We start from the raw sequence: 24845 nt of genomic DNA on the forward strand, positions 1-24845 counted from the left end.
AAAATAGCTTCTCAGATAACACTTTCTGACACTTAAGAATGTTTTCTTCTCAATTTGTGAGAAAGGAACAAAAACTGTTTTTTATGACCATGGGTGGATGGTAGTGAGTTATAGCCGACCTGCAAAGCTAGACAGAATGACTGCAAAGTCAGGCAGAGACCTGGGCAGTGAGTAAGGGGACACTGCGAAGCATCTGCTGTTTTTTATGAATAGACACAGAGATGTGAAGCAAGAAAATATATCAGACACTGAGGCAACCTGCCTGAGACCAAGGTCCTAAGTGAAATTTCCATCCAAGGGGTGCGGGGGACAATTTCATTCAGAAAAATGGGCAATAACTGATGGAGAAGGAAGGCATGTAACCATTTTTAAAACAGTCAAGCTCTGGTATTCAAAGGTATGACTTTATCAGTAACTGCCTTTAGCTTTTTTCTCAAGGCCCTATTTTCATATGGTAGCAGAAAAAATCATAACAATTTGAAGTAATACATCTCTTTTTATTTTTTTAATTGACTTCAACAATTTTTTTTATGAATTTTTTTTTTTTTTTTTAATTTATGGCTGTGTTGGGTCTTCGTTTCTGTGCGAGGGCTTTCTCTAGCTGTGGCAAGTGGGGACCACTCTTCATCGCGGTGCGCGGGCCTCTCACTATCACGGCCTCTCTTGTTGCGGAGCACAGGCTCCAGACGCGCAGGCTCAGTAGTTGTGGCTTACGGGCCCAGTTGCTCCGCGGCATGTGGGATCTTCCCAGACCAGGTCTCGAACCCGTGTCCCCTGCATTGGCAGGCAGATTCTCAACCACTGCGCCACCAGGGAAGCCCTGAGATTTATTTTGAGAGCTGAAGGAAACCTATACTGTAAGTACTGTTATTATTTTGCAGATAAGAAAGTTGAGGCTTCAAGAGTTTACGTAACTTCCCCAGGGTCACAAAGCTAAGTGATAAAGACAGGATTTAAACCTAAGCACATCTGTCTTGAGAGCTGGAGCTTTTAGCCCTTCTGCACTAAACTATTATTTTTGTGTTCGCTGTCTCTTTCAGATACAATGACAGTGGCTATGTTGAAGATGTTGAAGTAAATTTCATAGTGTGGGAAATACATGGCAGGGATGATTATAGCTTTAACAACACTATGAAGAAGGTATGACATTTTGGATTTAAATAGAATTTAGCATGCAATTAGACAAGTCTTTCCATTTTAAATCTATATATAAATTATCTAAGGAAAACAGAACCAGTCAACTGTAGGTAGGAAAAAAAAATATGACCTCTCTATTGAATTCTATGACTATGAAAATTCATTTATGAAAAAAGAAATCACTGTCCTATAGAACGGACTTAAAGGAGTCAGAAAAGATAATGTTTATAGTAGGATGATGCAATTATTGATTCATATTTTATTTTCTCTCCACATTGTATTTAATGTTTGATTATTTATGGGCCTGCATTTCACTCTCAGACATTCATCACATTTGTGCTAAATCAAATGGACACACTCTAGGCTTCATCTCACTTTGACTTCTTTGCAGCATTTGACCCACTGACCGTGGCTTCACTTTCCCCACACTCTCCTGGTTTTCCTTCATCCTCCATGACTGGTCATTCTCAGCCTCCACAGTGAATCCCCTTTATTCTTCCTGCTCACTTTGCAGGCCACAGCAGAAAGGCGTTCCTACTCCAAATCACCACACTTCACTCCCATCCCTTCTACGTGGGGCTTTTTGCCCTTGAGGGCCTCCCATCATGATGGAGCCTCTCTAGAAGTTACCAGCATTGATTCCTGAGATTTGTCAGAGATCTCATACAAAACCAGGGATGACTCCTTCCAAAATAACTTTCTCATCTACCAGAGACCTTAATTCTCCAAGAAGTAGAACCTACGCGGGTGACAACAAAGAGACCTGAATTCCACCTGCTACTCCCCTCCACATTACTGCAATTATGTGACCAAACAAATCCATCCCATCACACATTCCTGCCTCATTCACAACTAAGTCGGACCATGTGACTGATTCTTATCACTGGAGTATGAGCAGAAGTTATATGTGTCCAGGATGAAGTACTTAAGAACTTCACATGCACCTCCATGCTTCCCATCTTCCTTCACATGTCAATATATTACAGCAATGATTAAAGATGGAGTAGATGTGAACTGGATGAAGGGGATAAGGGACTTCAAGAAGCCACTAGATTTTAAAAGTCTGAGTTTTTAATCTACTTTTTTGAGGAGAGTCATCCATAGGAGCCATTTAACCAGGGACATCTGCATTGGATTATGTGTGATCAAGAATTAAAATTTAATGTGTAAAACCCCTGAGGGTTGGAGTTATTATTGCAGCAAAGCCGACCAATATAGCTCCTCCTATTAAAATTACATTTAAATGCAAACATTTCAGTCTCTGAACTCTTTAGCTCTCTCTTTCCCATTACTCCTCTGCCTATTTTTCTCACACAATCTAGATATCTCTAGATATCTAGAGAAACCCTCTGCTTCTCCCATTTTCCTTCTCTTCATTTCCTATCTAACTTGAGCTCCACAGTTCAGTCCTTCAGCTATTGTCTTCCCAATGCCTATATGTCACTTTCCCCAGTATTGTTCTTGTTTAGTGTTACGCAACTTTAAACATTAATCTTTCTGCCTTATCCATGCCTAGATCTGAGCTACTAATCACTTCTAGAAAAAAAATTAAAATTGCAATAACTGGAAGTATGAACTCAACTATTGGAAGTGATGACTGAAAAGAGAATTAGCCATCTAGAAGAGAGGTCAGAGGGAAATATCCAGAATTACACATAGAGAGATAAACTGATTTAAAATATAGAAAATTTAAAATATAGAAAAAGAACATAAAGGAGATCCAAAGCTAAGATCTAAGAACTGGAGTCCTAAAAAAAGAGAAGAGAGAGTATTGGTCAGAAGCATTTTCCAAAACTGGTGAAAGACATCAAGGCAGAAAAAGTAATCTGCATCCAAAAACGTCACAGTAAAATTTCCAAAATCAAAAACAAAGAGAAAAATCTTTAAAGTATTCAGAGCAAAAAAGATAAGTTACCTTCAAAAAAGTAACTATAAGGTTTCAAGCTTATTTCTCAATAGAAATAATAAAAACCAGAAGTCTTTGAAGAAAAATATTTTTAAGTTACTGAAAGAAAATAATTTCCAAACCTAAAATTCTGAATACAATAGAAATAGCATTTAAAAAAAATGAAAGTGAACGACAGATAATGTCTTACAAGATACATGAAATTAAAAGAGGAAAAAATTTTAAGTAAAAAAGAAATGAAGGATGAAATAAAAATGATTGGAGAGAAAGTGAGAAATATTGAGGATAGGCAAAGAATAAATGGAATTCCTGAAAAAAGAGAACCAAGGCAAAGGAACAAAACAAATACTAATAACTCAACAAAACACAACCACCCCCCCCCCCAAAAAATTTCAAACTTCTTATTGAAAGAACATACCATATACTTCAGAATATCAAATCAGAATAGCCAACCCATGTGGGCATATAGGCAAAAAAGCAAGAAATTTATAACGAAAATTAAATTATCATCAGACATTTTATAGCAGTGTTGTATGCCAGGAGAAAGTGGAGTCAAATATTTAAGATACTAAAGGAAAATAAATACAAGCCAAGGATTTTATATCCAGCAAAACTGACTACACTGTAAATGGCACAAACTGCTATCAGTATGTAGAAAGCTCTGATAATATTGTTTCCAAGAGCCCTTCCTGAATAATTTACTATGTAAGAAGCTTCAGAAAACCAAAAATATTAAAGAGATATCAACATAAGGACTAGGAGGAAGCATTATAATATAGTATATAGTTACTTACAGGACTAAAACAAAATGAGGGTTAAATGGGTTAGAATGTAATATATAATGGGTGTATTCTCAGACAATGTAGATCTAGTACAATTATAAAATATGATAGGAGAATGTGAAGAGCATATACAAGGGAAAAACATAAGTGCTTTCAGTAATCATGACACTGGTGATAATATTTGTATTGTTTTTCTAAAGTTTTGAGGTGTATAATGTGAGATAAAACAAATGTGTAATAATGACATTTTCTAATACTACCATTCCTCACCAAGTGTTCTGCTGTAAAAGCAAGAAGATACATATGTTAAGATAGAAGAAGTTAGACAAAAATCTTGAATTCTAATAAGACTCAATATGAACTCATGAGGTATTGGATATTGCTCTGGATATAAATTTATTAATCAAATAGAGAGAGAGATAAAATTTTCCTATTCTGACCATTAAAATCCTTAGAAACATAACTAATCAGTAACTGAAAGTATCCTTAGTAGCCAGATTGTTGTTTTGAAATACCGTTTCCCACTAAACGTACTGGGCATTCTTAGATAAATGGCTGATTCCACACCTGAAGGAAGAAATGTACAAGATGAGCCTAGAATAGTTTGGCATACCCAATAGCAAGGAAGTATCAAGGACTGCTAGAGTCATTTAAAAGTAATCAGAAATCGGGCTTCCCTGGTGGCACAGTGGTTAAGAATCTGCCTGCCAATGCAAGGGACACAGGTTCGAGCCCTGGTCCAGGAAGATCCCACATGCCACGGAGAAACTAAGCCTGTGTGCCACAACTACTGAGCCTGCATGTCTAGAGCCCATGCTCCACAACAAGAGAAGCCAGCGCACCGCAACGAAGAGTAGCCCCCACTCGTCACAACTAGAGAAAGCCTGCATGTAGCAACGAAGACCCAACACAGCCAAAAATAAACTAAATTAATTAAAAATAAATAAATAAAAGTAATCAGAAATCAACATCAAGAGGTTTCTACTGGCCAAAGATGGGACAGTTTGAGCTTCGTGGAGAATAATTATTGGAATGGGGTAAAACTCATTAAATATATTAAATCAATGAATTCATGATGATTTTTTTTAAATCACCTTTATAGAATGAGAGGAAACCAATTCCTTATTTTGAAAACTGGTAAATAAAGAGAAACAAATATTTATCCTATTTTCTTCAAATGAACTCTACCAATGGACAACCAAACAGTTAATGAGGAGAAGCATCTCTTTATAAAATTATTCCAGTTGACAAATGAAAAAATAGAATTGAAATATCACCATTTTATAATCCAAATAATAGAGGTTATTATAAACAAATTTATATCAACAAATTTGGCAATGGACAAGTGGATAAAATGGACAAATGCCTTGAAAGATACACCAAAATTTCTTGTATTCCCCCCTCCAAAAAATAGAAAACTCTAACCTCAGATGGCTTTCCTGATGAAGTCTACCAAATATTTAAGAAAAATTTTACTTCAGCTTTTTAAAAACTCTTCCAGAGTATAAGGGTGGGAGGAAACACTTTCAACTCATTTTGTGAATCCAGGAGGACCTGATGAGGACCTTAAGAGAAGAGAATGATGAGCCAATCTGACTCATAACCATGGATACAAAACACCTGAACAAAATTCTAGCAAATCAAATACAGCAACTTATTAAAAAATAATCCAGGTCTTCCCTGGTGGCCCAGTGGTTAAGAATCCGCCTGCCAATGCAGGGTCACGGGTTCGAGCCCTGGCCCGGGAAGATCCCACATGTCGCGGAGCAGCTAAGCCTATGCGCCACAACTACTGAGCCTGCGCTCTAGAGCCCACAAGCCACAACTACTGAAGCCTGCGTGCCTAGAGCCCGTGCTCTGAAACAAGAGAAGCCACGATAATAAGTCTGTGCACTGCAAGGAAGAGTAGCCCCAACTCGCCACAACTAGAGAAAGCCTGCGCACAGCAACGAAGACCCAACACAGCCAAAAATAAAAACAAATAAATATAATAATAATAATAATCCATCCAGGCCAAGTTTTCTTTATTTCATAAATTAAGGGTTGGGGATATCATTTGAAAATCAAAGTAATCCACTATATTAACAGTATAAAGAAGAAAAGGCATAAGATTATTACAACAGTTGATGAAAAGTCATCTGATTAAAAATTTATCACCCATACATAACATTATTTTTAAAATAAATCTTAGAAAATTATAAATAAATGGTAACTTCCTTAACCTAATAAAATGTCGTTACAAAAAACCTGTATAAAACATCATACTTAATGGTGAAAATGTGAACGCCTTCCCTCTGAAATCAGGAATGAAACAAGGAGGCATGTTCTAACCATTTCTATACAACATTGTTCCTGATGTCTGTAATAAGGTAAACAATAAACAATACAAATAAATTAAAAGTATAAGGATTGGAAAGGAAGAAATAAAACTCATATTCACAGATAACATGACTGTTCATCTGAAACAAAGTTAATAAGTGAGTTTAAGAAGTTCTCTCTGTACAAGGTCAATATACAAAAGTCCATTGTTTTTCTGTATGTCAGCAAACATTTAAATAATTTAAAAATTAGATATATAATTTTCAACAGCACTAAACTATATTAAATACTTAGAAATAAATTGATATACAAAACATATATATATAAAATCTTTCTATATATATAAAACCTTTTGACAGAGTGGTTGTTTGCACGAAGCTCAGACATGGAAGTCACTGACTGAGCTTAACAAGCGCCTCCCGTTAGAAGAAGCCTGGGGACCTGAGGTAAGAAAAATATTACCTTGCAAATTGTTTATTTATAATAACTAACTTGGCGTTTTAGTATTAAGTAGTTAATCGAAACACTTTGTGTTTAAATTTAATTTTGTAAATCAAATCCAATTTTTCTATTGGATTATATTATAATTTCTAAAATGCTTCATCTTAATTCTATTTGATCTTCTGTTGCCCCTGCATTACTAACAATTTTGTTTTAATTTTCTCTTCTGAAAATCTGTTTGCAGATTATTAAATATCTGACAAACATGTTAAAGCATTGAGACTGAGTCTTTCTAAAAAATGCCTGAAGTTTCAATCTTGTGTAACTAAAAGAGCATTTCTGAATGCCAGTTATCAAGCCTATACTGTTTTCAAGTAAATTTTCTTAAATTGAAATTAATTTATGTTATTTGGCAAATCAACTCATATCTCATGAATAAAATGTGACATATAAGGTACTTCAGCCTGTAAAATGTAAACCCTACAATAAGAATGTTATTTTGCTTCTACATCAGAACCTATACATGTCAAGATAGAGATATATACAAACGATATGTATCTCCCTCTGTATTCCCAACTCCAAACCATCCATTTTCCAACCACCACTCCCTATCTTCCTAGTAACATAATTCTGGGTTATAGCCATAGCATCCTAAATGGTTTCCCTGCTTCAGGCTTGCCCACCATGAATCTATCCACAACACAGCACCAAGACTGATCCTACTAAGACATAAATCAGAACGTGCCACTCTTCTGCTCAAAAGCATGTGATGGTTCCCATGTCACTTAGAGTTATGACAAAGCCAGCAGGACTCGCTGCACCCCATCCCCACTGCACCCCCATCATGACTAGCTAATGCCTTTATTCAGGTCTTTACTTAAAAATCAATTGGTCAATGAAGACTTCCCCGGCCACTCTACCAAAAAAGTTAAACATCACCCCATGACAGTTGCTATCTCCCTTCCCTATTTTCTTTAATGTCATTAGCATTTATAACTTTCTGACACATTATATAGTTTATTTATTTATCCTATTTATTATCTGGCTCCCCAACTAAAATGTAGGCTCCATAAGGGGAGGGAATTTTGTTTGTTTTGTTCACTGGTGTATCCCTAGCATCTAACCCATTACGGGTGCTCAATAAATATTTGTGGAACTAATTCATTAATTATAGGTCACCCACCTATTACAAAGAGTATTATTCTGCTATTTAAAAAATCATAAGGAAGTAAACTAGTAATGGAATCCGTTAAAAACAAAACTTACCCTCTAACTTCTTGTTGAAGGACATCCAAGAATCTGGGGTTGAGGGTAAATGTAAGTGACCTTCTTACTCAGAATCTCACAAAGGGCACCCAAATGTTATAAGATATGACAAAATAACATAGTCCTAGGAAGGAATGAGCTACCTGATAATTAACAGTCTTGGAGATTGCCTCAATCGGTATGATACAGTGCACTAGTTCTCAAATTTTAGAATCACCTCGAGGTGTCATCAGAATCACCTAGAGGACTTGCTAAAACAAATCTCTGGGCCCTACCTCCAAAGTTTCTGATTCATCAGATCTGGGGCTAAGCCCCCGAATTTGCATTTCTAACAAGTTCCCAGGTGATGCTGATACTGCTGATCTGGGGACCACATTTAAGAAACATTGAAGTAGTGGCTTACATTCTATAAAGATTCTGGAGTGGCCACACCAGGCCCTAAGTGTTCAGTTCTACCATATGAGAGACAAAAAGCTCACCACTAAAAGGGTGGATTCAGTCTAGAGTCTGAATATAGTAGAAGGCAGGTACCTGCAAAGACTATTTATGTCCTAGTGAGTAAGGCTATGCTTACTGAAGAGTGTCACTGTATATTTATTCAACATGGCAATCAGAGGTGCTCTCTTCCTGAAACATATAACTGAAATGAAATAGCCTTCCAATTCTTGGAGCTGCACTGATTGCTACATAGTCCTGATTCTACAAGGATGAATGACACTTGCATAAAAATCTGTGAAGTAGCTCTAGAGACTGTAAATTCTCAAGAGAAAATCTGAAGGACTCGTAAACAAAAGTGGCATTTTCACAGGTTCTTCCAAGTTAATGTTGGAGTTTGAGAAGGAAAGGGAGAATGTGGGTTATGAATGGCTAGCTACATACTTATAACTCAGGATGTGAGTTGAGTTTCTGGACATGACTGACATAGTAATCCGAGAAGTCCTTGGCTAAAGATGAATTGTATTTCTCTTTCTGACTTACTTCACTCTGTATGACAGACTCTAGGTCCATCCACCTCACTGCAAATAACTCAATTTTGTTTCTTTTTATGGCTGAGTAGTATTCCATTGTATATATGTGCCACATCTTCTTTATCCATTCATCTGTCGATGGACATTTAGGTTGCTTCCTGTTCTGGCTATTGTAAATAGAAAAACAAACACCGTATGCTAACACATATATATGGAATCTAAAAAAAAAAAAGGTTCTGAAAAACCTAGGGGCAGGACAGGAATAAAGATGCAGACATAAAGAATGGACTTGAGGACATGGGGAGGGGGAAGGGTAAGATGGGACTAAGTGAGAGAGTGGCATGGATATATACATACTACCAAATGTAAAATAGATAGCTAGTTGGAAGCAGCCACATAGCACAGGGAGATCAGCTCAGTGCTTTGTGACCATCTAGAGGGATAGGATAGGGAGGGTGGGAGAGAGACACAAGAGGGAGGAGATATGGGGATATATGTATATGTATAGCTGATTCACTTTGTTATAAAGCAGAAACTAACACACCATTGTAAATCAATTATACTCCAATAAAGATGTTAAAAAAAAAAAAGAATTGTAATTCATGAGGCCAGGGCTGATGTGTTTTCTTAGAGGCTATATAGCTTGATCAAGTGGGCTTTCAACTTAAAAAGAAAAGGGAAAAACACAATAATTGGGAAAAAAAAGTCTGTTACTACAATAGGAAATATCAGGCATGACAAAAATAGGAGCAACAATCAGTGGGAATCATCTTTCACATCAGGAAATAACTAGGTAGAAAGTTGGAAACAATATAAATATTCCCAGGTGTCTATACACAAAAAATACATGTAATGATAGAAGATGAATGTGTCCTTATCAGCAATACATTGCTGTGAGGATATGTGTCCAGTTCCTGCACATATTTAGTATGTGCCACATATTCTTTCAATTAAGTTCATGGTTTCATGTATTAACTCACTTGGTAGAACAAGAAGTTCCCAGGCCCGTGTTGGCCTACAAGAAACTCCACCAACAAAAAAATAATAATAATAAGACATATCATGTTTTCAAGTTAGGGTGCATCAAAAAATGATTGGTTGCCACAGGTAGGGGGTGAAATGGGTGAAGGTGGTCAAAAGGTACAAACTTACAGTTATAAAATAAATGTCATCAGTGTGCAATGTACAACATGGTGACTGTAGTTAATAATACTGTATTGTATATTTGAAAGTTGCTAAAAGAGCAGATCTTAGAAGTTCCCATCATAAGAAAAAAATTTTAACTATGTATGGTGATAGATGTTAACTAGACATATTGTGGTTATCATTTTGCAATATATACAAATATTGAATTATTATGTTGTACACCTGAAATTAATATAATGTTATAGGTCAATTATATCTCAAAAATAAATAAACAAGTACATACATACAAATAAAGGCAGAAATGAATTTTTTGATGTTCAAAAGAAAAAAATAATAATGATGAGTCTCTTACTTGTTTTTCATTAATCTACACCTAACATATTGCTTTATAAATGTGCCAGAGAGTAAAGTAGTAGAAAGGCAGACAAAGGGAAGAAATAATAGTAAATGTGATAAAGGAGAGAGATAGAAGAATTATTTTGCAGTTTATCAAGACATACAGTAACACTCCATGAAATTGTAAAACATCATTAAGAGTTTTAGGGATGGGACTTATAATTAAAATATAATTATGGAATGATTCACCTATGTAAAAGAAAATGACCTGTTAAGAAGGAAAGTAGAGGAATTTTCAGTGTGAAGGCAATACTCACCTTCAAAAAAAATTCTCAAACGGGAGGGTAAATACTGGAGTATATATAAATAAAGATAAAATGAGAGAGCTATAGAAGGGACTTCTATGTATACATAGCCAAATAAGGGACCTATATGAACTGTTCCTGATTATCTCCAAAACCAAGTAGAGTTAAGAAAGAATACAATATCTGCATATTGAAAAATGTCAAAATGTAGGGAGAATATGAAGGAAAGAACAAGAAATAAATATCACTTGAATAAATGGGAGTTACTCACTCAAAAGCTATAGAAAGAATTCAGCCTCACTGAGAATACATGACAGAGAGACAAGCAAGACTTTAAGTAGGGTGTGAAAGCATACAGGACCTACAAGAATCCAGAAGAAATGCCATGTATTATTTTAGGATTTTATTTTATTACCTTAGCTTTAATAAAGTGACTTTAAAAATATATAGTGTTTATGCTTTTAAAAAAGGGAACAGGAGATAAATAAATGAGACCCACAGAGAGACAGCAGTGGTAATGGGGATAAATAAAAGTCTTAGGGGAAGATTTGACTACTGTATCCATACCTTATGATCAAAATAGTGTCTGTCCCAAATTAAGCATCCTTGAAGGATTTTGTGGTTTTCGATTTAGGGAAATTAAATGCTTACAGATTCTCAACACCCTAATGTATTATTGTTTGCAAATAAATAAACACAGCATTTTCTTTCACTAAGCTTCACTTTTTATCAAACTTTAACCCAAGATAGCCTCTAAAAATACTATACTACACTAAAATGATAGAAGAGATAGGAATAACTATTATATCTCTAAATAATTTTCCAAAATAAATATATGAGTATATAATTTTGTTTATTAAAGTCAGCTAATGACCTTAAGGTTTTTGTCTTTGTTTTCTATTCAGAACTATAAGCACTGTTTTTCTTATGCTATTGGAAAACCAGGAGACTTAAATCAACCATATGAAATTATCAACAAGTCTAACCATAACCATTTAGTTTGGCCCTTGGACCATTCCGGAATGTATGTGTTTCGTGTGAAGATCCTGGATCCAAACTATAGGTGAATATAAATGTTCCATTATAATAGTTTTAGCGTTAGTTCCTAAAAATTAAATTTTTATTTTCTTGATTTAATTTGATACCACCCAGCTATCCAATTAAAGGCATACCTCATTTTATTACACCTCACTTTATTGTGCTTCAATTTACAAATTGAAGGTTTGTAGCAACCCTTGATCAAGCAGGTTTATCAGTGCCATTTTTCTAACAGCATTTGCTCACTTCCTGTCTCTGTGTCACATTTTAGTAATTCTTGCAATATTTCAAACCCTCCACCAGCAAAAAGATTATGATTTGTTGAAGGCTCTGATGATGGTTAGCATTTTTTGAGAAATAAAGTATTTTTTAATTAAGTTATGCACAGTCTCTTTTTAGACATAATGCTATTGCACACTTAATAGACTACAGTATAGTGTAAAAATAACTTTTATACCCACTGGGAAAGCAAAAGGTTTGTGTGACTCACTTTATTGCAGTATTCATTTTATTGCGGTGGTTTGAAACTGAACCCACATCTCCAAGGTATGCCTGTCATATTTGTTTTTTCATTTTGGAGCAATCCTGTTAAACATTCTATGGGAGTGGGAGATAAGATTTCATGTTAAACATTAATTAAATTAATCGATTCACAGTTACATTCTGAGTACTTTACTATGTTTCATTGCTATGATAGATGCAAATAGAGCATAAGGATAATCTCAGCCTTTAAGATGCTTGTAATTAAACTGGTTGGGGAAGGAGGAGTGGAGGGTATACATAAAACCAAGGGAGGTTAAATCAGAGCAAACACATGATATATTTTTCAAATATAATTATTTGTATTATTGATAGGCATAATAATAATTCAGAGATGGGAAAAATCAATGCTATCTTGAGCATCAGGAGAAAACTTCCTGGAGGATAGGGAACATTAAGAATTTATATTGCCAGAGAACTAAGATAGACCCTTCAGATGAAAGAAATCACACTAATAATGGAATGGAGCTGAATATTAACATATGGCTCATGGAGAAAGAAAGAAGGTGGAAAATACCTTGAGTGAGGAAGGTAAAAAACAAAGGGTGCAGACTGATTCGAGGCAATTCATAATGTTGAATTCAATTTCAAACCATGTCTTAGAGAGTCTCTTTAGTATCTTTACTAGGGAAGTGTTGTGATGATAGTATAGTTCTAGGAAAATTAGCCTGAGAATAAAGAATCTTATAAAAGGAAAATAAATTGCAGATAAATGAGAGGAGTAGAATTAACAAGACAAGGGTCAAAGGAAGCCCTGTTGGCAGGAGGAGTGGAAAGAAAGGAAAAAGTCTAATAAATATTTATCAGGAAAAGAGATATTATATTGATCTAGTGTGGCAAATGAAGGAAAAGAAGGAACTGATATGGTCTCAAGTTTTCTAGACTAGGTGATTAAAAATGATGGTATTTTCTTTGACCACTGTAGATACTGAGGTGGTTTTTCTTTGAGGTCTTTCTTTTTCTAAGAGTTCTGACTTTGCATTTGAGAGGACAATGACATATCTGAGTGAAGATGTCCTATAAACAGTTAAAAATTTTAATTTGGGGGCTTCCCTGGTGGCGCAGTGGTTGAGAGTCTGCCTGCCAATGCAGGGGACACGGGTTCAAGCCCTGGCCTGGGAAGATCCCACATGCCACGGAGCAACTAGGCCCGTGAGCCACAACTACTGAGCCTGCGCGTCTGGAGCCTGTGCTCCACAATGGGAGAGGCTGCAATAGTGAGAGGCCCATGCACCGCGATGAAGAGTGGCCCCCACTTGCCTCAACTAGAGAAAGCCCTTGCACAGAAACGAAGACCCAACACAGCCATAAATAAATAAATAAATAAAATTTTTAAAAAAAAATTAAAAAAAAAAAAAGTCCATTGGCAAAAAAAAAAAAAAAACGGCAGTCAGATTTGTCAGGATTAAAAAAAAAAAAATTTTTTTTAATTTGGGCCTTGAGTTGGAGGGAATAGCTGATGATAAAGAGTTTTCAAAACACAAATGTGGGCATCTCCTATAGTGACTCCATGAGCACACATAAGTTAACTGACTTATGAGAAGAAAAGAGCTTTTAGGAGATACCCACAGTGAAGGAATTGAGGGTGATGAGAAAAGGGGCTGAGCAGAAAACTCCTCAAATAAAAGAAAAAATGAAGAGAAAAATAAAGTTCCATATTACCCAAGCAATCTAAAGATTCAAAGCAATCCCTATCAAAATTCCAATGACATTTTTCACAGAAATAGAACAAACCATCCTAAAATGTGTATGGAACTGCAAAAGACCCCAAAAAGTCAAAGCAGTCTTAAGAAAGAAGACCAAAGTTGGAAGCATCACACTCCCTGATTCCAAACTATATTGCAAAGCTGCAGTAATCAAAACAGTATGGTATTGACATAAAAACAGACACATAGATCAATGGAACAAAATAGAAATCCCTAGAAATAAACTCACACATATACAATCACTTAATTTATGACAAAAGAGCCAAGAATATACAGTGGGGAAAGGACATTCTCTTCAATAAATGGTTTTGGGAAAATTGGACAGCCACCTGTGAAAGATTGATACTAGACCACTATCTTACACCATACAAAAAATTAACTCCAAATGGATTAAAAACTTGAACATAAGCCCTGAAACCATAAAATTCCTAGAAGAAAACATAGGTGGTAAGCTCCCTGATGTCAGTCTTTGCAGCACTTTGTTTTTATTTGACACCAAAAGCAAAGGCAACAAAAGCAAAATTAAACATGTGGGACTACATCAAACTAAAAAGCTTCTGCACAGCAAAGGAAACCATCAACAAAATGAAAAGGAAACCTACAGAACGGGAGAAAATATTTACAAATCATATATCTGATAAGGGGTTAATATCTAAATATATAAAGAACTCATACCACTCAATAGCAAAAAAAAAAACACAAAACACAAAACAATTTAAAAATGGGCCAAGGACCTGATTAGACATTTTTCCAAAGAAGACATACATGAAGACATACATAAAAGGGTGCATAACATCAGTTATCATCAGAGAAATACAACTCAAAACCACCTGTTGGAATGGCTATTATCAAAAAGACAAGAGATAAGTGTTGATGAGGATGTGAAGAAAAGGGAACACTTGTGCACTGTTGGTAGGAATGTAAATTTATGCAGCTACTATGGAAAACAGTATGGAGGTTCCCCAAAATATTAAAAATAGAACTATCATATGATCCAACTATTCCACCCCTACATATTTATCTAAAGAAAACAAAAACACTAACTTAAAAAGATATATGCACCCCCATGTTCATTGCAGCATTATTTACAATTGCCAGTATATGGAAATAACATAAGTGTCCAACGATGGATGAATGGACAAAGAAAATGTGGTATGGAATATTATCTGGCCATAAAAAGAAGGAAAGCTTACCACTTGAGACAACATCGATGGACCTTGAGAACACTATGCTAGAGAGTCTACTTTGGTTTGAGTCCTAATTTTGCCACTAGTAACATCTAGTCTTAAGCAAATTGTTTAGTCTCTTTGAGCTTATTTATCTGTGAAAGGAGTCAGTAATAGCTATCTTATAGTATCCAGAGGATTAAATGAAGAACTTGGATAAAAATCCCTAACTTTGCTGGGCACATAGCAAGGACTCAATAAAACTAAGTCCTTTTCCTGTCTCTTCTCCCACATGAAGATAGGTGAAATCATATTATTAATGTTTATTTAGTTAAATCCTGTCTCATTCCAAGCAATATGCTAAATTATGAGAGATAAAATACCTAGGGATAAACCAACCTAAGGAGGCAAAAGACCTGCACTCTGAAAACTATAAGATACTAATGAAAGAAATCAAAGATGATACAAACAGATAGAAAGATATAGTGGGTTCTTGGATTGGAAGAGTAAATATTGTCAAAATGACTATACTACCCAAGACAATCTACAGATTCAATGCAATCCCTATCAAATTATCAATGGTATTTTTCACAGAATGAGAACAAAAAATTTTACAATTTGTATGGAAACACAAAAGATCCCAATTATCCAAAGCAATCTTGAGAAAGAAAAATGGAGCTGGCAGAATCAGGCTCCCTGACTTCAGACTATACTACAAAGCTACAGTAATCAAGACAATATGGTACTGGCACAAAAAGAGAAATATAGATCAGTGGAACGGGATAGAAAGGCCAGAGGTAAACCCACACACCTATGGTCAACTAATCTATGACAAAGGAGGCAAGAATATACAATGGAAAAAAGGCAGTCTTTTCAATAAGTGGTGCTGGGAAAACTGGATAGTTACATGTAAAATAATGAAATTAGAACATTCTCTAACACCATATACAAAAATAAACCCAAACTGGATTAAAGACCTAAATGTAAGACTGGATATTGTAAAACTCCTAGAAGAAAACATAGGAAGGGAGATTGGTTCAAGATGGAGGAGTAGAAGGACGTGCTCTCACTCCTTCTTGTGAGAGCACCGGAACCACAACTAACTGCTGAACAATCATTGACAGGAAGACACTGGAACTCACCAGAAAAGATATCACACATCCAAAGACAAAAGAGAAGCCACAATGAGACAGTAGGAGGGGCGTAATCACAATAAAATCAAATCCCATAACTGCTGGGTGGGTGACTCACAAACAGGAGAACATTTATACCACAGAAGTCCACCCACTGGAGTGAAGGTTCTGAGCACCATGTCAGGGTTCCCAACCTGGGGGGTCTGCCAACAGGAGGAGGAATTCCTAGAGAACCAGACTTTGAAGGCTAGAGGGATTTGATTGCAGGACTTCGACAGGACTGGGGGGAAAAGAGACTCCACTCTTGGAAGGCACACACAGAGTAGTGTGCACATCAGGACCCAGGGGAAGGAGCAGTGACCACAGAGGAGACTGAACCAGACCTACCTGCTAGTGTTGGAGGGTCTCCTGCAGAGGCGGGGGCTGGCTGTGTCTCACCATGAGGACAAGGACACTGGCAGCAGAAGTTCTTGGAAGTACTCCTTGGAGTGAGCCCTCCCAGAGTCCACCATTAGCCCCACCAAAGAGCCCGGGTAGGCTCTAGTGTTGGGTCGCCTAAGGCCAAACAACCAACAGGGAGGGAACCCAGCCCCAGCCATCAGCAGACAAGCACATTAAAGTTTTACTGAGCTCTGCCCACCAGAGCAACATGCAGCTCTACCTACCACCAGTCCCTTCCATCAGGAAACTTGCACAAACCTCTTAGAGAGCCTCATCCACCAGAGGGCAGACAGCAGAAGCAAGAAGAACTAGAATCCGGCAGCCCGTAGGACAAAAACCACATTCACAGAAAGATAGACAAGATGAAAAGACAGAGGGCTATGTACCAGATGAAGGAACATGATAAAACCCCAGAAAAACAACTAAATGAAGTGGAGATAGGCAACCTTCCAGAAAAAGAACTCAGAAAAATGATAGTGAAGATGATCCAGGACCTCGGAAAAAGAATGGAGGCAAAGATCGAGAAGATGCAAGAAATGTTTAACAAAGACCTAGAAGAATTAAAGAACAAACAAACAGAGATGAGCAATACAATAACTGAAATGAAAAATACACTAGAAGGAATCAATAGCAGAATAACTGAGGCAGAAGAACGGATAAGTGACCTGGAAGACAGAATGGTGGAATTCACTGCTGCAGAATAAAATAAAGAAAAAAGAATGAAAAGAAATGAAGACAGCCTAAGAGACCTCTGGGACAACATTAAACACAACAACATTTGCATTATAGGGGTCCCAGAAGGAGAAGAGAGAGAGAAAGGACTCGAGAAAATGTTTGAAGAGATTATAGTCAAAAACTTCCCTAATATGGGAAAGGAAATAGCCACCCAATTCCAGGAAGCACAGAGAGTCCAATACAGGATAAACCCAGGAGAAACACGCCGAGGCACACAGTAATCAAACTGGCAAAAATTAAAGACAAAGAAAAATTATTGAAAGCAGCAAGGGAAAAATGACAAATAACATACAAGAGAACTCCCATAAGGTTAACAGCTGATTTCTCAGCAGAAACTCTACAAGCCAGAAGGGGGTGGCATGACATATTTAAAGTGATGAAAGGGAAGAACCTACAATCAAGATTACTCTAGCCGGCAAGGATCTCATTCAGATTCGATGGAGAAATCAAAAGCTTTACAGACAAGCAAAAGCTAAGAGAATTCAGCACCACCAAACCAGCTGTACAACAAATGCTAAAGGAACTTCTCTAAGTGGGAAACACAAGAGAAGAAAAGGACCTATAAAAACAAACACAAAACAATTAAGAAAATGGTCATAGGAACATACATATCGATAATTACCTTAAACGTGAATGAATTAAATGCTCTAACCAAAGACACAGGCTTGCTGAATGGACACAAAAACAAGACCCATATATATGCTGTCTATAAGAGACCTACTTCAGACCTAGGGACACATACAGACTGAAAGTGAGGGGATGGAAAAAGATATTCTATGCAAATGGAAATCAAAAGAAAGCTGAAGGGCTTCCCTGGTGACGCAGTGATTGGGAGTCTGCCTGCCAATGCGGGGGACACGGGTTCGAGCCCTGGTCTGGGAAGATCCCACATGCCGCGGAGCAACTAAGCCCGTGAGCCGCAATTACTGAGCCTGCGCGTCTGGAGCCTGTGCTCCACAACAAGAGAGGCCGCGATAGTCAGAGGCCCGCGCACCGCGATGAAGAGTGGCCCCCACTTGCCGCAACTGGCGAAAGCCCTCACACAGAAACGAAGACCCAACACAGCCATAAATAAATAAAATTAAAAAAAAAAAAAAAAGAAAGCTGAAGTAGCAATTCTCATATCAGACAAAATAGACTTTAAAATAAAGACTATTACAGGAGACAAAGAAGGACACTACATAATGATCAAGGGATCAATCCAAGAAGAAGATATAACAATTGTAATTATTTATGCACCCAACATAGGAGCACCTCAATACATAAGGCAAATGCTAACAGCCATAAAAGGGGAAATCGACAGGAACACAATCATAGTAGGGGACTTTAGCACCCCACTTTCACTAATGGACAGATCATCCAAAATGAAAATAAATAATGAAACACAAGCTTTAAATGATACATTAAACAAGATGGACTTAATTGATATTTATAGGACATTCTATCCCAAAACAACAGAATACACTTTCTTCTCAAGTGCGCACGGAACATTCTCCAGGATAGATCACACCTTGGGTCACAAATTAAGCCTCAGTAAATTTAAGAAAATTGAAATCATATCAAGCATCTTTTCTGACCACAGCACTATGAGATTAGAAATCAATTACAGGGAAAAAAACGTAAAATACACAAAAACATGGAGGCTAAACAATACATTACTAAATAACCAAGAGATCACTGAAGAAATCAAAGAGGAAATCAAAAAATACCTATAGACAAATGACAATGAAAACACGACGATCCAAAACCTATGGGATGCAGGTTCCTTTACACCTAAAGGAACTAGAGAAAGAAGAACAAATGAAACCCAAAGTTAACAGAAGGAAAGAAACCATAAATATCAGAGCAAAAATAAATGAAATAGAAACAAAGAAAACAATAGCAAGGATCAATAAAACTAAAAGCTGGTTCTTTGAGAAGATAAACAAAATTGATAAACCATTAGCCAGACTCATCAAGAAAAAGAGGGAGAGGACTCAAATCAATAAAATTAGACATGGAAAAGGAGAAGTTACAACAGACACCACAGAAATACAAATCATCCTAAGAGAGTACTGCAGGCAACTCTATGCCAATAAAATGGACAACCTGGAAGAAATGGACAAATTCTTAGAAAGGTATAACCTTCCAAGGCTGAACCAGGAAGAAATAGAAAATATGAACAGACCGATCACAAGTAATGAAATTGAAACTGTGATTAAAAATCTTCCAACAAACAAAAGTCCAGGACCACATGGCTTCACAGGTGAATTCTGTGAAACATTTAGAGAAGAGCTAACACCCATCCTTCTCAAACTCTTCCAAAAAACTGTGGAGGAAGGAACACTCCCAAACTCATTCTATGAGGCCACCATCACCCTGATACCAGAACCAGACAAAGATACTACAAAAAAAGAAAATTACAGACCAATATCACTGATGAATATAGATGCAAAAATCCTCAACAAAATACTAGCAAACAGAATCCAACAACACATTAAAAGGATCATACACCATGATCAAGTGGGATTTATCCCAGGGATGCAAGGATTCTTCAATATACACAAATCATTCAATGTGATACACCATATTAACAAATTGAAGGATAAAAACCATATGATCATCTCAATAGATGCAGAAAAAGCTTTTGACAAAATTCAACACCCAGTTATGATAAAAACTCTCCAGAAAGTGGGCATAGGGGGAACCTACCTCAACATAATAAAGGCCATATATGACAAACCCACAGCAAACATCGTTCTCAATGGTGAAAAACTGAAAGCATTTCCTCTAAGATCTGGAAAAAGACAAGGATGTCCACTCTCACCACTATTATTCAACATCGTTTTGGATTTCCTAGCCACGGCAATCAGAGAAGAAAAAGAAATAAAAGGAATACAAATTGGAAAAGAAGAAGTAAAACTGTCACTGTTTGCGGATGACATGATACTATACATAGAGAATCCTAAAGATGCCACCAGAAAACTACTAGAGCTAATCAATGAATCTGGTAAAGTTGCAGGATACAAAATTAATGCACAGAAATCTCTTGCATTCTTATCCACTAATGATGAAAAATGTGAAAGAGAAATTAAGGAAACACTCCCATTTACCATTGCAACAAAAAAAATAAAATACCTAGGAATAAACCGACCTAGGGAGACAAAAGACCTGTAGGCAGAAAACTATAAGACACTGATGAAAGAAATTAAAGATGATACAAACAGATGGAGAGATATACCATGTTCTTGGATTGGAAGAATCAATATTGTGAAAATGACTATACTACCCAAAGCAATCTACAGATTCAATGCAATCCCTATCAAATTACCAGTGGCATTTTTTACAGAACTAGAACAAAAAATCTTAAAGTTTGTATGGAGACACAAACGACCCCGAATAGCCAAAGCAGTCTTGAGGGAAGAAAAGCGAGCTGGAGGACTCAGAGTCCCTGACTTCAGACTATACTACAAAGGTACAGTAATCAAGACAATATGGTACTGGCACAAAAAGAGAAATATAGATCAATGGAACAGGATAGAAAGCCCAGAGATAAACCCACACACCTATGGTCAACTAATCTATGATAAAGGAGGCAAGGATATACAATGGAGAAAAGACAGTCTCTTCACTAAGTGGTGCTGGGAAAACCGGACAGCTACATGTAAAAGAATGAAATTAGAACACTCCCTAACACCTTACATAAAAATAAACTCAAAATAGATTAGAGACCTAAATGTAAGACCAGACACTATAAAACTCTTAGAGGAAAACATAGGAAGAAAACACTTTGACATAAATCACAGCAAGATCTTTTTTGATCCACCTCTTAGAATAATGGAAATAAAAACAAAAATAAACAAATGGGACCTAGTGAAACTTAAAAGCTTTTGCAAAGCAAAGATAACTACAAACAAGACGAAAAGACAACCCTCAGAATGGGAGAAAATATTTGCAAACGAATCAATGGACAAAGGATTAATCTCCAAAATATATAAACAGCTCATGCAGCTCAATATTAAAAATACAAACAACCCAATCAAAAAATGAGCAGAAGGACTTCCCTGGTGGCGCAGTGGTTGAGAATCTGCCTGCCAATGCAGGGGACACGGGTTCGAGCCCTGGTCTGGGAAGATCCCACATGCCGCTTAGCAACTGGGCCTGTGAGCCACAACTACTGAGCCTGAGCATCTGGAGCCTGTGCCCCGCAACAAGAGAGGCCGCGACAGTGAAAGGCCCTCGCACCACGACGAAGAGTGGCCCCCGCTTGCCACAACTAGAGGAAGCCCTTGCATAGAAACGAAGACCCAACACAGCCAAAAAAATAAAATAAATAAATAAATAAATAAGTCAGGCACTCTTTAAAAAAAAAAAAAAAAGGAATAAGCCACAAAAAAAAAAAAAAAATGAGCAGAAGATCTAAATAGACATTTCTCCAAAGAAGACATACAGATGGCGAATAGGCACGTGAAAAAAATGTTCAACATCACTAATTATCAGAGAAATGCAAATCAAAACTACACTGATGTATCACCTCACACTGGTCAGAATGGCCATCATCAAAAAGTCTACAAATAACAATGTTGGAGAGGGTGTGGAGAAAAGGGAACCCTCTTGCGCTGTTGGTGGGAATGTAAATTGGTAGAGCCACTATGGAGAACAGTATGGAGGTTTCTATAAAAACTAAAAATAGAGTTACCATATGATCAAGGGATCCCACTCAGGGGCATATCTGGAGAAAACCATAATTTGAAAAGACAAATGTGCCCTAATGTTCACTGCAGCACTATTTACAATAGCCAAGACATGGAAGCAACTTAAATGTCCATTGACAGATGAATGGATAAAGATGTTATATCCATTTGCAGCAACATGGATGGACCTAGAGATTATCATACTAAGTGAAGTAAGCCAGACAGAGAAAGACAAATATCATATTGCTACCACTTATATGTGGAATCCAAAAAAAAAAAAAAAGAATAAAAAGAAAAGATAAAAATGAACATATTTACAACATAGAAATAGACTCACAGACATAGAAAACAAATTTATGGTTACCAAAGGGAAAAGAGCCAGGAGGGATAAATTCGGAGGTTGGGATTAACATATACACACTACTATATACAAAATAGATAACCAACAACCAACTTATTGTTTAGCACAAGGAACTATACTAGATATTTTATAATAACCTATAAGGAAAAAGAATCTGAAATGAATAGATATATGTATAACTGAATCACTTTGCTTTACACTGAAATTAACACAACCTTGTAAATTAGCTATACTGTACTTCAATTTAAAAAAAAGACTCAAAAAAAAAAAAGCTAATGAAATTAGTGAAGTTGTCCACTTAAGGGAACAAAATTCTTAGCAAGTCTTCCTTGATGTCAGTCTACCAACCGTGATTTTGCAGTGAAATTATCAGCAGAACAAAGAAGGGAGTATATATTTAAATATAGCAATTTTCTTAATTATAAAGGCCTTTGATTTATAAATATATCAAATTCTTCATAGACTAAATAACCAACTTGATAGTTTGTCATATAGATGTGATTTAAATGAAATTACACAATTCATCATTAATAATTCTCATTCCTTACTCTGTAGTGGAGATTTTTCTCTGTAAAATGGAAGGTAATGCTCAGTTTGATATAAATTTCTTTTAGTAATAATAAAATTATTAACTATCTTGAAAGAAAAAATAAAAAAGAAAATGACACCTTAACTAAGATTATACATGATTTGGTTGTTACCATAGAGATGTGCAGGGAGTCTTGTAATACACTGTATTTAATTTAATCTTTAATTTTTTTTTCTAATTTGCAGTTTCTGTAACCTCACCACTATATTTGCAATAGAGACCTTTGGAGTGATTCCCAGGTAATGACTGGTGCCTAATCAGGCTTTAATGAGGGAAGTTGTAAAGGATATGGTGGCAGCTAAAAAGGAAACACATGTCTCCCCTATCTTCCTGGGACACTAATACTTCTGTCCTATATGTGACATCCTAAAAATTGGATGTATCTACTAAACCAGGGATACAGCAAGTAGGAATTCCTGAAAATTGTTGCTGCAGTTGGGTCCCCTTTTGTTCATCCCCTTCAACAGCCATTGTCTTCCCAATCAAAAGCGTCTTTCAACTCCACCTAAGGGCAGATGGTAGACTGCAGCAGTGGGGACAGGGAGGAGACAGTGGCTGTGCCCCAATGACCCTGAGTCAGCCCTTGACCACTGGCCATCATTCCAATACATACAGGGAACGGGTAGTAAAAGCATTTCCCTGGACTCAGCTTTAGTTTCCTTGGAGAGCAGAGTAAAAAGTCGTAATACAAATGTTGGAACGGCAGATGACTCTGCTTCTCTGTGCTGTGTTTTTATTTTGTTTTTTGTTTTGGAAAATGTTAAACAAGAGTGGACCACAAACACTTAAGTTACTTATGGCCCTACTTTGAATATTACTGACTCCTCAATTTTTTGTGCTAATCGGAGGTTAATGGTGTGAATAATCTGCAAATGAGATAAGCCATGCCTGGTTTCTAGGAAAGTTTAGGAAACATGCATAGCCTTTTTGCAGGAACTTCTCTTTCTCATTAGATTTGTTATGTTTGACTTAGATGAATATTAAGAACATACATCCACCCAAGTATCCACCAACAGAAGGGGGGAGTTGGTGAGTTAGGGAGGAGAGGAGGGAGTAAAGTGCATCTCACCTATTTGCTCCAGCTCACCTCCCAGTAGCCGGATTTTTCTTTTTAAACATGCAACTTATTTAATTAATTAATTTATTTATTTATTTATTATTTATTTATTATTTATTTATTTATTTTTGGCTGCGTTGGGTCTTCATTGCTGCGTGCGGGTTTTTCTCTAGTTGCGGTGCACAGGGGACTACTCTTCATTGTGGTGTGCAGGCTTCTCATTGCGGTGGCTTCTCTTGTTGTGGAGCACGGGCTCTAGGTGCACGGGCTTCAGTAGTTGTGGCACGCAGGCTCAGTAGTTGTGGCTCGCGGGTTCTAGAGCGTGGGCTCACTAGTTGTGGCACACGGGCTTAGTTGCTCCGGGGCATGTGGGATCTTCCTGGACCAGGGCTTGAACACATGTCCCCTGCATTGGCAGGCGGATTCTTAACCACTGTGCCACCAGGGAAGCCCCCTTATAGCTGGATTTTAGCAGCCAGAGAATATGGTGCAGCATAGGGGACAGTCCTTTAGGTTAGTGACTGCAGTTCAGTCTCTGTTACGCCTGAGCCCTGAAGGGTCCAGAGGCAGAGCAGGGGTTAGCTGGTGCTGAACATCTTCCTAGTAAGAGAGACCTTTTCATGAGCAAACAGTGGCTGAAGATCAGTTTGTAGGAGGCAAAGATTTTACTATTTCTTTGCTTTCTGGCCCAGTGCTCAACCGCTTCCTCAATTTTCCACTGTGTCCTTTGGAGTTGCCACCATTTAACCAGCAAACTCACCTAAATCCTGTCCTCTGAGCTCTCTATCTGTGCCTCAGAG

At 36.9% G+C, this 24845-nt stretch overlaps 1 protein-coding gene across 1 annotated transcript in view; it reads left to right on the top strand.

Moving 5' to 3' along the window:
• The window catches only part of CATSPERE (catsper channel auxiliary subunit epsilon), a 264815-nt gene that overhangs the window by 234440 nt on the left and 5530 nt on the right, over positions 1-24845 (top strand). The window contains exons 18-21 of the mRNA XM_059940988.1: positions 1041-1140; positions 6504-6590; positions 11512-11669; positions 23174-23227. Coding sequence (XP_059796971.1) covers positions 1041-1140; positions 6504-6590; positions 11512-11669; positions 23174-23227 — 399 coding nt within the window. The remainder of the gene's footprint in view (positions 1-1040; positions 1141-6503; positions 6591-11511; positions 11670-23173; positions 23228-24845) is intronic.

Source organism: Balaenoptera ricei, chromosome 1, assembly GCF_028023285.1.
Source record: "Balaenoptera ricei isolate mBalRic1 chromosome 1, mBalRic1.hap2, whole genome shotgun sequence".
NCBI classification, from domain to species: domain Eukaryota; kingdom Metazoa; phylum Chordata; class Mammalia; order Artiodactyla; family Balaenopteridae; genus Balaenoptera; species Balaenoptera ricei.